Consider the following 17,982-nt stretch of genomic DNA (forward strand, 5'->3'; position numbering starts at 1 on the left):
ACAATTTGACTTTATTGATCAGTTCCCACATTGATCCATGCCCTGCCCAATGGGGTGGCCCTACCCTCATCTGGCCACCCCATAGCTCCGCCCCTGGCACAAGGTATTCAAGCTGTATATTTCCCCCCCCAAATGATGCAACACTACTCTGATAGATGATGTTTTCAAATGTGTTCATTCGTTGAATGATGAAAACTGTTCCAAATCAGAAAAAGTAACTTCATATGTTTGGCCATTTTGTGAGGAGAGCAAAGAGAATGTCGTAAGTGAGGTTCCTTGTCAGCTGAGAGTGATGGTGATGATGAGCATGATGATGATGATGATGATGATGGTGATGAGAGTCGCGGGCCTCCGGGTGACCTCCACCACTGAATCACGAGTTTCCAGGCGCCTCGGATGGATGCGGCTGCTTATCACCCACGCGACAGTGGGAGTGAACCATTAATTATAGACGCATGTGTAATTAACCGCGGCACCAACCCAAACGTAGTCAAGCAGCGCTTTCTCGTAAATCTCCAAAGATCGTTCAAAACGGACATTTTATAAATAATTCTAAATAAATATTTTGCGGCAATTTAAAAGTATTTAGGACATTGAGAGCGTTTTGTACGAGGTGTAACGCGTGCGCGCACGCGCTCGTGTGTTAAAGCCACAAATCAATTACAATTATTCCAGTTGACAATGTAATTAAAGTCGAGGCTAATACAGCGGTTCCAGTCTCTTATCTGGAACGGAGTCAGATTTGGAAGGAGCGCGGTGCGCATATTTAAGTCTTGCAGCTCTGACATCGAACGTGGGGGGATAAATCCAAGTCGCAATTTGTACAAACAAATGTTTTGATACATAGCGACAGGCTAGAAACTTTCTATTTGTTATTAATTCTGTGTTTCTATTTTTTATATATATTTTGGTTTCATGTTGGTCCAACAATGTTGGTTTTTCAACATACATGAACAAACCGGCCGATGTCTGTCAAAGTGATTAAACACGCCAGCATATTCTGCGATTAAGAGTTTTATTTTTCGTTGTGACTATTTGCAAAAAAAAGTATTTTAAAGTAGCATATGTTCTCTCACCGCATAACTTTTTAAACGCATAGCAGTATAAAAAGGAGCATTGACTCATAGTTGCGCTGCGTAGAATGCGTCATTGTAATTGAAAATGAATAGATTTTTTTATTTTATTTATAATTGATAACGGTTCCACATCAAAATCCGTGCTGCATTTCCGGGTTGTGTAATCCCACTCGTTTATTTTCACCTTCATCTTTAAAAATAGGCCTTCGTGATCTTGTGTATGTTACCCAGTGATTAAAAATAACTCGTATCACAGTGCGGATTAAAGCGCGACAGTCCCTAAATGTATCAACATTAGTCAAAACAAACGCCCCGTTTTTATTTTCCCCGTCATTAGTTGGCAACAATACCGCTTCATGCGGTCGCTAGGCAACGCTGCACGGGAGTATTTTAGCTGAGGCGCAAAAATTTAACGAATAAGCACATGCTGCTACAGGAAAGGCTTTACGAAATATTTGCCACGTGTGCAACGATTGTTAAAAACAATCCGAAGGTGAGAAAATAGATTCATGTAAAGTATTTTCCTTGTTTAAACAAAAGCTTGGAGACTAAATGCGCAATGCAGCATTCAGGGATCTAACATAGTACTTTTCCTCGTCACAGCCTCACGCGCAGGCTCCACTTTTTTTTCACAAGATTGATTTAGGATGCTACCCCCCCCCCCCCTTTTGTACAAGACTTGTGCAATCGTTGTAGAGACCCCCCAAAGTTGATTAACATACAAAAAGGGGGGCTGTAGTGTGTGTCCAAAAACCAGTGAGAGTGTTTTGATACACTATTTGTTGTCCCAACCAGTGTTCGCACTTCAAAAGGTGTCAGTTTTTAAATATAATTTTTTTTACCACGTGCTGTGGGCGTGGGTGCGCGTTCACGTGTGCGCGCAAAAGTATACTTGAGCAAATCTGTACGTGTAAGTGACACGTGTTAAGTGCAGTGCGTAAGTGTTACAACGCGCGCGCCCGGCGTCCAGGTATTATAACTGCGTGCGTAACAAACGCGTCAAATACACGCCTGTGCGTGAACATCCCGTCCGTACGCCGTGGCGTGTCCCTTCCAAAAAAAAAAAAAAAAACTCCCAATCCACAGGGCCAAATGATTTATCAAAGTGCTATTATCACGAAAATGTCCCGCCAAGGGCACCTTGCTCTGCACTGACGCACGGACCCCGAGTAAGAAAATCGGTGCACGCGCCGGTTTGGCGCGCACACGAGCAAGTCAGCTCGCTCACACCACTCGTCATTTCCACGGACAACACTTTGAGCCTGTTCGGAGAACTCCGCGGCATGGTAAGTGTTTCACATCCCATTTCCGCCTCCTTGCGTATGGTTTCGCATTCTTTTGGAACACTTTTGACTTTGCTACCTTTGGACGCTCTTAGCTGTGCTTTCTTTGCGCTGTCCGTGGTGCTGAAATGCAGCATACGGTCGAACTTCACTGCTCATTTCCACACTGATTTAAACTACTTTATAATTTTGTGATATTTTTAGGGCTTAGCTATTTATCGTAACACTTTTTGTCTATATTTTTACAGTGTTCATTTTTATTCCGGTACCCCCACGGGCTACATTTCGGGTTTATAATTGCGCGCCTCGGGTCAAGCCGCAGTAATGCCGGTGGTGGTCGTGCGAGATCGAAGCCGCATAGACCCGCAGCAGCTTGTGTATTGCCCATTAAAAATGTTGGACGCGTATGTGTGTGTGGTTGAATGACACGAGGGGGAAATGGGCCGTAAAATTAAAGAATCCTGCAGAACGACACAAGAGGGGGTATAGCAAAGCAACCCCCCTCCCACTAACACGCGCATCCCCACATGCACAGCCGGTCCAGACCGTGAGCTGTGAATAGAGAATGCGTCCCCAAATCGTCGCAGAAAGCCACTTTGTCCACCCTTTGCCTCCCCTAGCAGAGATGCGCCGCATGGACCCGACATTCTTCCACTTTCTGCACTTGTGACACACTTTTTTTTTTTTTTTTTTGTCGTCTTCATTCCCCGTTTCCATGTTCCAGGACGACATGGCCAAACAACCGGTGGGCCACATCCCCACGCAGCAGCCGGACGGAACTGCGGGATTAACAGGAAACAAACCCGAAATCAACCCGCCTCAGCCGGCCACTCCTCAGCACAACCACCCGGCGCCTAAGCCGCCGCCTCCATGCAACGAAAGCCAAAGTTTTTGTCCCCCGGAAAATGTACCAACGGGAGCACCGGACGCCAATAAAGCATACGGGACGTTCACAAACAACCCACCTGTCGTCCCGGCGATGATGACGGCTAATTCGGCCTTTGGGAAGGAGCCGTCAGTTTTGCACGGGGAGCAGAACAACACCCCTTCCAATTGGACCCCTTTGAGCCAGACCACCGTCGTGATGGGCGTAGATGGCAACATGTCAGTTCAAGCAGGCTCCCTGACGCGGGTAAGTCCGCGAAAAACAAGCGTTTGACTCGGATGTTTTGCTGTTAACGTGATGTCAACTTGTGCATATCTCTCGTATTTTCTTTTAGCGGTTGGCAGACTTCAAAAACAAGCACGTGCATGACTGCAAAATATTTGCTTGCATTTCAGGCTGTTGCTGCAGAATTGGCCAAAACCGATTATTGTATTCCTCTGAGTGTATTATTGCGCATGTTGTGTGGTAAAGGATGTTTGGAGGTTGTGGAATTATTTTTTTTTTCAAACACTGGACACAAATTTCTGCAAAGCACGGCGATTTTTGGGTGACGTGTTACGAGGAATTGTTGATCTCGCGATAGTTAGATTTTTTTCAATGCGGGTGTATAATGAGATTTACTCTATTGCGGGTTAATTCTCCTCCCTCTCTCTTGCTACACTCAGCGAAACTTTTTTGTATATTATTTGAGACCCACTCTGTTTTGATAGATCTGTTTTGGCCCAAACTGACAGTTTGTGTTTTAAAACTGCAGATGTGTTCATTCGTTCAGAAAAACAAATATTCTTCTGATCTTGGACCCTGGGGCGTTTTTTATTTTAAAATTAAAATAATTTGGAAAATTATCTCGTCGTTTGCTCCTCTCAGGCTGAATGCGATGATGATGAGGAAGGGGACGAGAACAAGGCCAGGGGAAACTGGTCCAATAAACTGGATTTTATTCTCTCCATGGTTGGCTATGCAGTGGGACTGGGAAACGTGTGGAGGTTTCCATATCTTGCTTTCCAGAACGGTGGAGGTAAGAGGGCTGGAGAGTTTGACACTCTATGGAACAAATAGTAAAATAGCACCCCGCATGCTTCCCCCCACTCCCACTCAAAATGAAACCAAAGTTTATTCCTAACATCTCCGATAGGCCTATAAGATCCGCAAACGTTTATGGAAGAAATATTAATATTATAAAAGTGATAATAATACGCTTGTATGATACATTTTCAATATTATTTCGACATAACATTCCTTTTGTGTAGCCACTTTTATTTAACCACTAATCAATGGCAGCAGTCTGCATTAAATTTTCGGATTTTTTTTTTTAACTGTAGAAAATTTCCGACGCAAAATTGTAAGTATTGTTATTAATAGAAGTAACAGTACAGTGATATTTGCAATGTTATGTTATGTTGCAATGTTAGCCTATTATTTTTGCAATTTTCTGTACCCTGTACCACTCTCTCAATTTTTTTATTTTTTATTTGCCTTTTTCTATGCCCTGTTATTGCCATTTTCTGTAGCCCGTCTTTGTCTGTCCCTTCCAGGTGCATTTTTGATCCCTTACCTGACAATGTTGGGGATCGCCGGCATCCCCATCTTTTTGCTGGAAGTGTCCCTGGGCCAGTTTGCCAGCCAGGGCCCCGTGTCGGTGTGGAAGTGCATCCCGGCACTACAAGGTACACTAACCCTTGCAATCAACTGCAACAGCATTTACCATCCTCACCAGTCTCCACTTTCATTAAGAGTAATTGCTATATTTCGTCTCATTTATTTATTTTAGGTTGCGGGATTGCCATGTTGATAATATCTGTCTTGATAGCCATATACTATAATATTATTATGTGCTGGACACTGTACTACCTGTTCGCTTCGTTGAAGGGCTCACTGCCATGGGCTAACTGTAGGAATGCGTGGAACACGGTGGATTGTAAGGACAAAGACATGCTGCTATTAGGTAAGACACCACACACACACACACACACACACACACATTCACACACTGGTCGCTTACGCACACGCACGCACATGCACGCGCAGTGCACAATGCGCAATGCGTCACGAATCTTAGTTGAGGTGTCCTGCAGAAAATGAATCCTGACCTGTGGTCTATGCGGTGCTTTTCATTCAACACATTGATAGCCTGTGCATTTCATTGGAGACTTTTAGAGTATTGACTAACCTCAATATGACCACAAATTATAGATGTGATATTGATATATTATTTTAGACGTTACCATATGATATTAACATGTTTTATACATCTATTAGCAGTTGGAGCGTTCCTAATGTATTTTTGTCTTTCATAAAGCATGTTTATAAAAGTGAAATGATGTTTTGAATATGGTAAAATGCAAAAGAATGTGATTGAAAAGAGTACGCATCGAATTTGTATCGAAATTGAACGAATTTGCCGTGATATTTGCCTCTTGAGATTGTGTGAATTCAGCACAAAAACTGCTTGCTTGACATATTTACTGTACTGACTGAGCTGCTGCAGTGGTGCAGTGTGCGCACCACTGACCCCTGCTGGTTGGTAGCAGAACTACTTACTCTGGCAGCCTTTCTCAAAAACGTCGGAACTAAACATTATTGCCTTTTTAATAAATGCCCTTTATGATGTTAATGTCTTTCTAAAAGACACATTTTGTGATGATTTGTTTTTCTGATTTTGAGAAATTTCTCTGACAAACAATGTGGGCGTGTTGTTAATCAACATTTGCAACAAAAGTGTTGAGTAGAAAGATAAATATAGGGGCGTGTTGTTAGTGAAGCACTAATTAGTGCCGTCGAAACGCCCGGGTAACGTGCTGATTCCTTTTTTTATTATTTCATTTTTAACATTTTCACGCATTTTCTTTGTAGTGTGCTCAGTTGAATATGAGATTTTCAACTCATTGACGTCTGTTGAGGTTTTACACTTTCTATTCTCATTGGTACTTTTTGTGACTTTTTGCATCTTCTTTTGATCAATAAAAGTTGGGAAAAACTAATATAAGTATATTTTTTAAATTAAACATGCGGTTTCTCCTTTGAACAGACTCGTGCATCTTGCGGGACAAAAACTTCACCTCAATCAAGAACTCTTCTTTTTGTCTGTCTGCCAACACTGTTGGAAACTTGAGCAAGCTATTAAACATGGCCGTGGAAGGTGGAAAGACATATGTCAGCCCGAGTGAGGAGTACTTCAAGTGAGTGAAGCTTCTAGCTGGTGAGAAAAAAAATCCAATCTATGCAAATGTATGTTTTATGACATGCATCCCTTAAAGCTGCTGTTTTTTAGGCTCTCATGTGAACATATCACATTTTCCTTCCTACTGGATGTCCAGATTTAAATTTTCTTGTATCCTTTATAAACACAAATAATTAAATTCTAACAAAAATAAAAAATAAACCAGCACGTGAGCTGTCTTTCCTCAATGAGATTCAAAGATAATAATGCTGAGTTTTGGATTACACTCTTGCAGTATAGTGACGGACGGACGCCTTATATGGTGTTCCTAATATTTTGCTTATTTGGCTACCAGATGGGAGCATCATTGGCATGTGATGTTTTTTTTTAATTATTGTTTTATATTTTTTAACAATTTAGCAACACATAGTGTACAGTATTGACAGTCGAGTGTTGTTGTTTGCTGGTGTTTGATGGCTCCTCGTGCAGGTACAACGTGCTGCACATCTCCAAAGGAATTGAATACCCGGGAGACATCCGCTGGCCTCTGGCAGGCTGTCTGTTTCTGGCCTGGATTATTGTCTACGCCTCTTTGGCCAAGGGAATCAAATCATCAGGGAAGGTAACTTTGCTGTTTGCACTTGTTAAAGATAGATAATACCATCAACTTGTAGTATACTGTCCTCTGGTGGACAAAAGTACAACCTGCAACCTACTGCTGAGTGATTTTCTTGTCAATCCTAGCGTCTTCATGATTTTGATCATTACTTCTTTTTGAAAGGTGGTGTATTTCACAGCCACTTTTCCCTACGTGGTACTTGTGATCCTGCTCATCCGAGGTGTGACCCTCCCGGGGGCCGCCGACGGCATCCTCTACTTCATCACACCAAAGTGGGAGAAACTCATGGATGGAAAGGTGCGTGATGCTGACTGGCTTGAAGTGTGACTCGAAAGTTTCCTTCCTGCTCCTAATGTGGAGTCTCTCGTCCATCAGGTGTGGAAAGATGCAGCCACTCAGATCTTTTTCTCACTATCTGCCGCTTGGGGAGGCCTGATCACGCTTTCCTCCTACAATAAATTCCACAATAACTGCTACAGGTAAACACATAAAAGGTAAACGATGCTTCTGGCAAATGACTTGGAAAGTGTCACTTGTTAGGACAACGGAAGCCTTTCTTTCAAAATATGGCCGCTCTTGACAAACAGCTAAGGTGCCTTTCCTTTTGTTTACCACCAGGGACACGGTAATAGTGACATGTACAAACAGTGCCACCAGCATATTTGCTGGCTTTGTCATCTTTTCTGTCATTGGTTTCATGGCACATGAGTTGGACGTGCCAATTGATAAAGTAGCAGATGAAGGTAGGAACGCAAGCTAGCATGTAGCATCTTGGCTCGCTACTGTTACACAAGGGGGCAAAAAATTCATTTGTGTGTGTGACCCAAGGTCCAGGCATAGCGTTCGTGGTGTACCCAGAAGCTCTGACCAGACTTCCCCTGTCTCCATTCTGGGCTATCATCTTCTTTCTCATGCTCCTGACTCTCGGCCTGGATACCATGGTAACCGATTTCTATGCTCGGGCGTGCTCATAAGATAGACGAGGTGAGAAGATTTCTCCAAGCATACAGTGTTTGATTCTTTTGGGTTCAGTGACCCAATGAAGTCTGCAACTGAGCGTGTCCCCAGACACTTGGCTAACGCCAGAGAATCTTAACAAAGGCAGACGAGTCCCAACTCCATTGCGGTCGCTTTCTGTCTGCTTTAAACTCTTTACCAGCTTAAAAGTGATTACTGCCGCACGCATTGACCTAATTAACATCATTGTCCATTAATGCCGCCCATTGGGACAGATTTTGGATGAAGTGCTCTGAAACACTCCGAATAGCAGAAGGGGGTCTGTGTGAATGGCGAAAAAGAAATTGGCCTTAAGTGTTATTCGCAAAACAAAGAACTGAAGGTAGGAAAACACAGAGTTCCAAGACATTTAATATAATGAAAAAAATATTGGGATTAATCGGTGGTTGTAGAGCTAATCTGCATTTTACTGTCAAATTATGAAAAGCACATTTTTTTTCCATCTTGACACAATTCAGTTGTGCTAAAGAATAAATGCTATTGTGTCCAAACAATATAATGTTTTTTCTTGGAACAAAAACTAATTATATTACAAGGTCGTATTTAACAACTTTTTCCACGATCACGTTCAATCAAGGGCAAACAATTCCAGATGCAATATGGCCGCATGTTGACCAAAGTAGCAGCACACAAACCAACAGGAAGGTAAAAGATGTTCCTTTCATTAGGCGGCTGAGAGAGCATTTGGACTCAAATCGACTTTCGGTGTTGACAGGAAATTAGTTTTGCGAGCTCAGGAGGCGAGAGGCTAGAGGAGGTGAAAAGATTGATGCCACTTTTTTTTCTGTCATGTTTGTCTATTCATCTTCTTTCCGTCCTTCTCCCCCTCTGCTCTTTCCGTTCTCAGTTTGCAACCATTGAGACCATCGTGACCTCCGTGTCGGACGAGTTCCCCAAGTACTTGAGGAAGCACAAACCCATCTTCACCCTGGTTTGCTGCCTCGCCTTTTTCATCTTGGGATTTCCCATGATCACCGAGGTATCACACGGTTCAAATCCGAAAAGGCTTTTTGCTAAAAATAGTTCTGGCTATGAGTTTTGATAATATTTTGTGTGTGTGTGTGACAGAATGGCATGTACATGCTGCAGTTGGTGGACACGTATGCAGCCTCCTACTCCTTGGTCATTATCGCCATCTTTGAGCTTGTGGGGATTTCTTATCTCTATGGTGAGTACAGCAGGTCTCGGTCTGTAGCCTTTTCCGCCGAAGCTTTTACTTTTCCTCACATTTGTGTCAGAAGGTTGAATAAAACTGGCTAAAGTTGACATTCTGTCCACTGCAGTACTAGATTTGACCTCTTGGGGCACTGTTACTCAACTTGATACACAAAGTCGTGAAAAGAGACCTTGTGGGGATCACATTTTGTTTTGCTGCAAATTATTTTGGAGTCGGTTTTCTATTGATTGCAATGCTTGTGCCTGTGTAAAAGTGAGATTGTCAGATCTCAAAAGGTGGACCCCACTAGGATATAAAAATAATAAACACAGACTGATTTTACCATCTTAAGTACATTTTAAATTTGCAAACAAAATATTGCTCAAGTGTTTTCATATTGCTCATATTATGTGCTGTACCAGAAGTGATTTCTGTTAACCAGATTGAGGTTACAAACTCTTCTTGTCAGTGACATTGTGGTTTAAGATATAGTCACAGAGTTCGTGACTTGGCTCAATTCCGTGTTGACTATCCACAGGGATTTGAGATGATAAATATTGAACAGGGTTAACATTGTTGACCCGTTTTGCAGCAGATCTATGCGGGAAATCACTGTAGCACCAAATCAGGGCTGACAATGATGAAGGAGCCGCAGTCGGTTGGCTGCTCGCCATGCATCGATTTACACTCATTGATTTCTGTCTTTATTCTTAACACCCGCGTTCCGTCTCTCTCTCTCTCTCTCATTTCACGTTATTTATTATAATGTCCTAACTAAGGTTCTAGTTAAATCAAGTAAAATTAAATGTAAAACGTTTCATCAAACACCACTTTAGTGACTGAAGGGTCTTTGAGGAGTATTGTCCTAGTCTTGGCCACTAGGTGTCACTGTTGTAAAAGCCAAGCAACGCGTGTAGATGAAATGTTCCCCTCCAGCTTCTGTTTGGCTGGCCATCAGGTCGCAGCACGCCGTCACACCGACTGCCTCTTGATGCCACTCAATGTCATTTATCAGACAGGAATGAGAAATGAAGCCACCTGCTCCCTCCTCCTTCTTCAGGAATTGGAATTTGGCATCTCCTCTAAGAGAGTTTTTAAAGCCCGGTTTGGTGACTTTATGCAATATCTACTCTTATTTCATTTACCCTCCACCCCCTCATTCCTTCTGCAGGGCTTCAAAGGTTTTGCGAGGATATTGAAATGATGATTGGTTTTCAGCCCAATCGCTTCTGGAGACTATGCTGGGCCTTTGTGACACCAACCATTCTGACGGTGAAACACACATGCACACACACACACACGCTGAGTTTAAAAGTGTCCATTTTATTGCCTTTCAAATTCCAATTTCCCTGTAACGCTAGAATGCAAAATGACTTATTTTACGATTGCTATCATGTCACAAAGTCTGAATTGTTTTTCCAAAAAGTTTTTAAAGTAGGCTGACAACATTGTTTAAAATGGCCTCACAATTATTTCCAAATGCAAATTGTCCAGCCCTTACATATAAGCCCGAGTACTGAAAACAAATGATCTGTTTATCTATCAATTATGTTCCACTTTGTTTTTTCACGGTCACAAATGTGTATTCATTTGAGCTCCATTTCCCTTTCTGATTTGCCCATTGATTCATATGCTACGGTTATCATGCACCTTTGGGAAACGTTTGGACACACATATGCATTTTTCCCCCTCTTAAAAAAAAAAAAAAGTCATTTTGAAAAATAACAATAAAGTGTGCGATGGCATGCTATCCGGCAGTGTGTGTCCAATCCGCAGAGCTTGCCTTCCTTTCAATATTGGCCACGAGACAGAATATATATTAGTCATTGTGCTGAAAATGGCCGCGGCACAGAAGCAGGGCTGACGATGACAAATGGAGCCACAGTCGGCCGGCTGGTGGTCTCACGAGAAGTCCCGTTCTCTCGGGGAGCTCATCGATTCGCCTTCATTTATTTCTGTCTTTGTTCCCTTTCCCCCCCATTTCCACAACTTCCTCAATTCCGTTGCCGTTTATACTTATTTTATTCTTTACGGCACATTTTTCTTTGGCTATATTGAGCCGAATGACATCGTCACTTTGTCAATACGTTGATCCACGCAGGGCATCTTGATTCTGAGTCTTTCTCAGTGGAGCGTTATGACATACGAGGACTACACCTACCCCACCTGGTCTATGGTGATGGGCTGGCTAATGGTTATCTGTTCCGTCATCTGGATCCCCATCATGTTTGTCATCAAGATGTACCTCGCTCCCGGCACCTTAATTGAGGTAATCATTTAGTCAGGCGCTGTTGGCAAATCAGCAATCATCAGCAGAGGAAAACACAACGGCAGCTGAGTATTCACTTTTTTCCTTTTGTTTGTTTAAAGGGCACATTTAATTACTGTTGAATATTTAATTCCATGTTCTCTCACAATCTCTGTCACAACATAGACGTTTTCCCAGGTGACCCGAAAAGCATTTCATTTGGGTTCTTTTTTTAGTCCAAGACCATTTGGAGATTTATAGAGCTGCAGCAAGATTTTAAAATGGATTCTTTGACTTGCATTTGAGGTCAGGTGTGGAGTGGTCCAATTTCCTGGCAGCCTGCTGCAGCCGGCTGATTTATTTTTTATTTGGACCTGTTAAAAACATCTCAGTAATGTAGTTTCCCGGAAATACAAGCACAAACATTGTTTTTGTCTGGTTGAGACACAATGGCAGATTTCGTGGTAGCTGTTGAAAAGCTGCTAAAAATCTCTCCCCCCCGGAGAGTTTCTCAATTTTTCTCCATAATTGAACTTACAGTGTCAGCATAATTGGGATGCAAATTCACACAAACCAGGACGAGCAATAACGCAGCGACCTCTGTCTGTCCCGCTGCAGCGTCTCAAGCTGGTTTGCTCCCCTCAGCCCGACTGGGGTCCCTTCCTGATGAAGCATCGTGGGGAACGCTACAAGAACATGATGGACCCGCTGGGGACCAGCTCTCTCGGCCTCAAGCTGCCCCCTACGGACTTCCAGCTCAGTTCTTTCTAGTAACAGCAGCCCCTGAAGAGCTCTAACCTTGGGCCGGGGGGTGTCAGAAGAAGCCCCCCCACTATAGTGTTTCACCGCCCTCTCCCTTTGTCTTCCTCATGTTCCTCCTCCTCCTCTCCCCTACTCACTCTTCTCTCAGGGAGGAGGGCCTCCCAGGTGGAATCATCTCCACCACCACCACCACCACCACCACCGCTGTTGCTGCTGCTTTGTGCTCAGCCGAAAGTCTATCATTGCCTCCCACTCATGATGACTGGCAATTTCACCGCAACCTTCCAACGTGGGAGACTTTGTGACCTATTGTCATGAATGGACAGAGCTGCAATCTGCAATACTTTCGCTGCTCCCGATGGAGTCATCTGTCTATGTGGCCATATACTATATGTGTGTGTGTGTGTGTGTGTATTTACAACCATATTTATGTGGAAAAAAAAAAATGTCTCAGCACAAGCAGGAAAACTCGTGACAGATGGTGAGAAAATATGTTCCTATGAATCTAGTGGCAGTACAATGATCATGGCTGCTCCTCAGTATTTACAAAAGCAACATTGTCCTTTAGTTGGACTTTCTATTTCCTTGTACTGTTTTGCATAATAGAAAGTGAAGAATAGAAAATCAGGAATTTGTGCCTCCTTGGTCCGTGTAAAACCGTCAATGCATTTCATTTGATACACTTTGGCCTCGGATGACTCCGCTGTCTTATAGATGCTTGCTTGGGGTGATATTTGTCCGTGACCCCCCAGGGACTCTTTGTGAGGGTCTCTTCTCCCCCCCCCCCCCCCCTCCTCAACTAGACCATACTGTATTTATCTCAACCCTGCATATGTAAATCATGTCAATCTGCCCTTTAGTTCATGATGAAGAAGCCATTTAACCTTTTTGAAGCTCTAAAACTCAGCCTGATAGTCACTCCGTATATCTATTTAGTGTATTTATCGCAGTTAGGCTCTTGTACGTGTTGTGAATTTATGAGCCATTTGTGAAAACATCACAGTGTGCGTTTTAATAGGCTCACCCACGAAAATAATGAGATATATAGATTGACATATTTAAAAATATGCATATACCTGACTATAAATCTGTAGCTTTCGGCAGAGGAGAGAGGACGACAGATTGAATGTGTGCGTGTTGTTTTTGTATTGTGTCGGTTTTGTGTATACGTGTGTGTCACGCCCCACAACGCTTGGCGCAGATGTTTGATGTGGCAAGGCGAGAAAACACAGAAAGGCTTCTTTCTCACTTCTTGGATGTGTTTATATGAGATAGCTCCGGAGACCTCTTTGCCATTTCAGAAGAATGCTTCTTCTGTATGTCCGCTTGAAAACAGGGTCTCAGGTTTCCACAATTCTATCAAATGAATGAAACTGTATTGTTATGCTCTACGGAAAAACACTCTCACGGGAGTGCTTTCTGAATAGTTCCACAGAGATAAAGCAAAGAAACACTATTCAAATGTAAAACTCCGGTCTGATTGCCAAGCGTGTTTTGGCCGCTGGCAAGTGCAGCAAATTATAAGCTATAAAGTCTTGATGTAAATGTACCATAGAATATACATGTAGCTGGCTTTGTAGTCTCTTTAAAAGCAACAAGATGGTGGGCTGCGAGCCAACCCGTGAGGCTCCAGCATTTGAGAGGCTGCACGTATAATTGCATTGAGTTCTCAGATGGTTTCCGCAATAACAGTTGCTCAGAGATGTAAAAAAAAAAAAAAGGATTCTCGAAGCCATGCCTAACTTATATGAACTTAGAACACATTCTAGTGAGATTGTGAAATAATGCTAGCCTGATTGTTGCTTTTATTGAGCGTTTGTGTATTTGGCTTGAGTCCTCCCGTAACGTTCCCCTGTGGGCTCGATTGCCTTTTAGTGTTAGTTTTGACTGAACTTTATCAATCAGATGTTTGCAGGGCGGTAGGCGAGGAAAACGTGCAGGTTTCCCACTCCCCTTTCCAAAATGCTCCAGAGTTTAAAGATGATGATGTAAAAAAAAAAAAGTTGTATTATAATGGGTTATAGGGCAACAGTAATATCTCTACTTTTATTTTAAGGGTGAGAAAATAAGCGCTTAATCCACATAGCTTCATGAAATATGACACGAATAAGCTTGCATGTGCACTTTGTGTTGCTCAAATCAATGTCCATATATTGTGACTCACTCAATATGTGTATGTCAATGCATGAGCTTTCTGTTCACGTGAGACAGAACTTATCAGAGGAACAAAACGTATTCATTCATGACTTGAATAACTTTGCCTGCAAGTCAACCAAAGGGGTAAAAAAAAGTAAAAAAAAAATGGGTTATGAGATTTGTGTGTAGAAGGTTTAGCTACTGCCATACATGTTCCATGCAGTATATCTTGGTGTTTGCCAATACGTTACAAAACATCTTCAGGTAACCATTGGCCTTATAGATGTCTTGGACTAGTACAGTGTAGTGTGATCACCACAGAAAAGCTTATTGTCTGTCTCATATGGTATTGTTATTATGTCTATGTGTCAATTTGGCACGCTTACTGTGTGACCTATGACGACATAGGTTAAATTTCTAATTACTTGAGTAATGTCATACATTTTTGTGTGATCTTTTGTGAGGCACAGCTGCCTATGGATATAGATATGTGCCTCCAACATGACGTCATTTGATTTAGAAATAGAGTAGATATATATATATATATATACACACAAATATATATGTTTTAGAATTGGTGTAAGATATAAAAAGAATATAATATAAAATATATATATGTGAAATGCATTTATTTTCCACTTGTCATCAATCTTTGAGGCCCTACCTCCAATTTTGTATTTATGTATAAAAATGCAATTGAATAATAGTATCTTTGCCAATAATATATATCGCTATTATACCATGAAATGTATACCTATGATCAATAAACGTTATTTTCTTTCTTGCCTATCTGCTTGTTTTGAACCATGCCAAGGGTAATAAAGACGAGCTGGTTTTCAAGCTGTCACGAAACGGCACATCTAAAGGCTTCGCGACTGGATGAAAACAACACGTTCTGGAAAGTTACGATCAAAGATAAAAGATGAAACGATGCTCGATTGTTGCTCAATGCTCACATCTTTATGTCAAACAACTTTACATCAAGTCTGTGCTGCTCTCATTGATCATCTGAACCAGTTGATGATAGGAAAGTTCAGTTCGGTATTTTAAATTAACCTATCTTTTTATTATATTTTCTTGGGATAGGCCACACTTCATTTTCTGAGCCTTTGCTAGATGTAATACCGGTGTAAACCGACAGGGAGCAGACATCATTCACCAGCGTCTCTAACACTGCGGCTGGAATGGTGAAGAAGAGTGTGTCATAGGTGTAACAAGTGCTCTCAAAGGTGCAAGAGTACAACGGCGATTCCCAAATTGCCCCCCTGCCCGATCCCACCGCAGTTAAAGTTCATTTACATTACATGAGGATTGAGCAAATGTGCGTCCATCCAACAACATGGACGTGCCCGTGATGGCTTAATGAAACCAAGGGCTGTCATCATGGACAGAGTGACGCGCGTCATACAGGTGAGTCAGCCTATTCATTTGTTCATTTGAATGAAGTGTATGGGATTACCTGTGTAGTTGAGCATTTGATATTTTCTATGAGTATTTGAAAATTTCATTTCATTAGACACTTATTATACTCTTCTGTACATTGGTGCACTATTTGCAATTATTTTTGTCTTTATTAAAATTAGCATTTTGGTCATAAATAAGGTTTCTTTGTCTGAGTGCTGATAAAAAAAAAAAAATGGTGCCCCTTCCATCATTTAATTTGCTCATCCCCAGGTGTGTTCATGATATTAAGGGGAGACCTTTGACCGCTAGGGGTCAGCAATGATACAGGAAACTTACTCTTTGACCTGTTCACTTGCAATAATTCTGCAGCCCATCAGTTTCAAATAATCTATTTTTTTTTAACGCCAACTGGTGATTGTAAAATGTTTTTTTTTCTACATTAATTTGAATACTGGTTGTGTTTCCAGACTATCAACCTCCATATTATTGAAACTACTCATTTTACACTTGACTCAAACAGTGCAATGATTTTTTTTCCCCTTGTTCTTCCAGCCTGCTCCTTTTAGAAAACATATTGTACATAGACAACCATCTGCAATTCCTGAAATATTCATCAAATTTCACAGTCTCAGCAAGACATCACAAGTTCTAGAAAATTGTGAGAACTAAAATAAAAGTGAAACAGTATGTTGATTAGGTTACACTGGTAAAGATACCTTTTTTTTGCACTTCAAGCAAATACAAAATCAGATCACAATGCTCCATAGTGTCATTTGCAAGTGCTCAGATGAACACATTAGTCCTCTGTACTGATCCAGCTGCATGGGTTTCCGTGGTAACGGCACAGGTATCAGTTCCAATGCTGGTGATGAAGTCGGAGCTGTATAAATAAATAAATAAATTAGATTTGGCGATAGCTGTGAGGAAAAAAAAATGATTTGCAGAAATCTCAGCTGATCAGTTAGTATGACTGCGAAATGATGGTAATTGACTTGTTTTTGTTTAAAACATTTCAATAGTTTAGCCTTGGTCTTTGTAGTGACTCTCAATGGAGCACCATGAAAAAAAAAAAGTTTTCTTGTGTTACTTGCTTGGAAGGAAAGTAGTAGCGTGAATCCTGGCTAATAAATAAGATATACACGACGAGGAAGAGGAAGTTTTTTCCTAACACAGTCCTTTTATTGAGAAATTTTATTCCCCGAGGCAGCTTGCTCATGTGCTCCATGGCAGAAAACTCTTGGAAACCTGCTATAAGATAATATTGGCTTTGCTTCACTTGCAGGCTATTAAGTTAATCATCCAAAGCAAAACACTGCTTAATTTGTGAAGGGAAAATAAACACCACACCAACTACTGCATTCTACTTCTTATCTAGCATTTTTAATAGATACCTTTTTGCGTCCATGACTTCATAAAGTGGTGTGAAATTATAACATTTGTGACCAGTCAGTGCCATCTAGAGGTGTAAAAAAATACAACTGCTTCATGAAGCAAATTTGAAGCTTCATTACTATTTTAAGTTGGCCTCAAGCATTATCCATTGTGGTTATAATGAACCGGTGCCCACCCAAATCCTGAATAATGTCAAACCAAATAGTTGGGACCTATTTTATTTGATAATTCCAACTCCTTTTTCCAAATTCTGTTTTATTAAAGAGCTTTGTGTCGGTGCAATTGTACACACACGGAGCTTTCTGTGCGCATAAATAAATGAATAGCACAGCTTGTCGTTTTTTCTTTTTTAACGGGTAAATAGTTGCAGATTACATTAATGAGGACTCATTGCAGTTAATCGGCTGTCGACACATCTCAATGGCTGCTTTATCACTTGGCTTTATGGTGGGAGCACAGCGAAAGCCCTCTTTTGTCACATTGTGTGCCAGGACTGAGAACGATAACATCCAATTTCCAATTCCCCATGGCCCGGGGCCTCACTGAGGTGTGTGTCCCGGTCCAAAGAATTAGTGGCTGTTTATTGCGGTCTGGCAATGAGCAGGAACAACAGAGCTGGAGTAATCAATGACCTTGCCTTTGAGGAGGAAACGCGTGAGCCAGGGCATTTATCCGACGGCTTGTTCGATCAAGTTGATTTACACGTAGAGAACTAATGGGGGCTGTTGAATTTTGAACTGAAACTCTCCTATAAACAAAAGTCAAGGTCTTGCTTATTGTCCTTATCCTTCTCATACACCTTTTCAATATCATCCGTCTTGGTTATCTCTGAATGAGGAAAAT

At 41.7% G+C, this 17,982-nt stretch overlaps 2 protein-coding genes across 3 annotated transcripts in view; both read left to right on the forward strand.

Annotated features, from left to right (window-relative positions):
• Positions 1-175: 175 nt before the first annotated feature.
• Positions 176-15,132, forward strand: slc6a5 (solute carrier family 6 member 5). Of its 2 annotated transcripts, XM_088371396.1 has the most exons (16): positions 176-2,362; positions 3,084-3,491; positions 4,113-4,263; positions 4,781-4,912; positions 5,017-5,190; positions 6,274-6,424; positions 6,895-7,027; positions 7,187-7,321; positions 7,400-7,503; positions 7,643-7,767; positions 7,853-7,965; positions 8,889-9,020; positions 9,110-9,209; positions 10,369-10,469; positions 11,299-11,466; positions 12,064-15,132. In XM_088371396.1, exons 1-16 carry the CDS (start codon positions 2,360-2,362, stop codon positions 12,214-12,216), a joined length of 2,283 nt encoding a protein of 760 aa, XP_088227522.1. In that variant the 5' UTR covers positions 176-2,359; the 3' UTR covers positions 12,217-15,132. The 2 variants fall into 2 exon arrangements, with proteins under 2 accessions (XP_088227522.1, XP_088227521.1); XM_088371395.1 differs by having other exon boundaries at positions 176-3,491.
• A 377-nt stretch (positions 15,133-15,509) lies between these two features.
• Positions 15,510-17,982, forward strand: part of LOC148401119 (protein kinase C-binding protein NELL1-like) — a 93,456-nt gene continuing 90,983 nt past the window's right edge. The window contains exon 1 of the mRNA XM_088371589.1: positions 15,510-15,753. The gene's annotated coding sequence lies outside the window, so the exon portion shown is untranslated. The remainder of the gene's footprint in view (positions 15,754-17,982) is intronic.

Source organism: Syngnathus floridae, chromosome 3 (genome assembly GCF_059516105.1).
Source record: "Syngnathus floridae isolate MCC-2025c chromosome 3, RoL_Sflo_1.0, whole genome shotgun sequence".
NCBI lineage: Eukaryota > Metazoa > Chordata > Actinopteri > Syngnathiformes > Syngnathidae > Syngnathus > Syngnathus floridae.

Coding starts and splice junctions, on each gene's coding strand:
- slc6a5 (XM_088371395.1), top strand. CDS start 3,075: ATGTTCCAGGACGACATGGCCAAACAACCGGTGGGCCACATCCCCACG. Junction 10,470..11,298: donor TGACACCAACCATTCTGACG/GTGAAACACACA, acceptor TGATCCACGCAG/GGCATCTTGATTCTGAGTCT. Junction 11,467..12,063: donor CTCCCGGCACCTTAATTGAG/GTAATCATTTAG, acceptor GTCCCGCTGCAG/CGTCTCAAGCTGGTTTGCTC.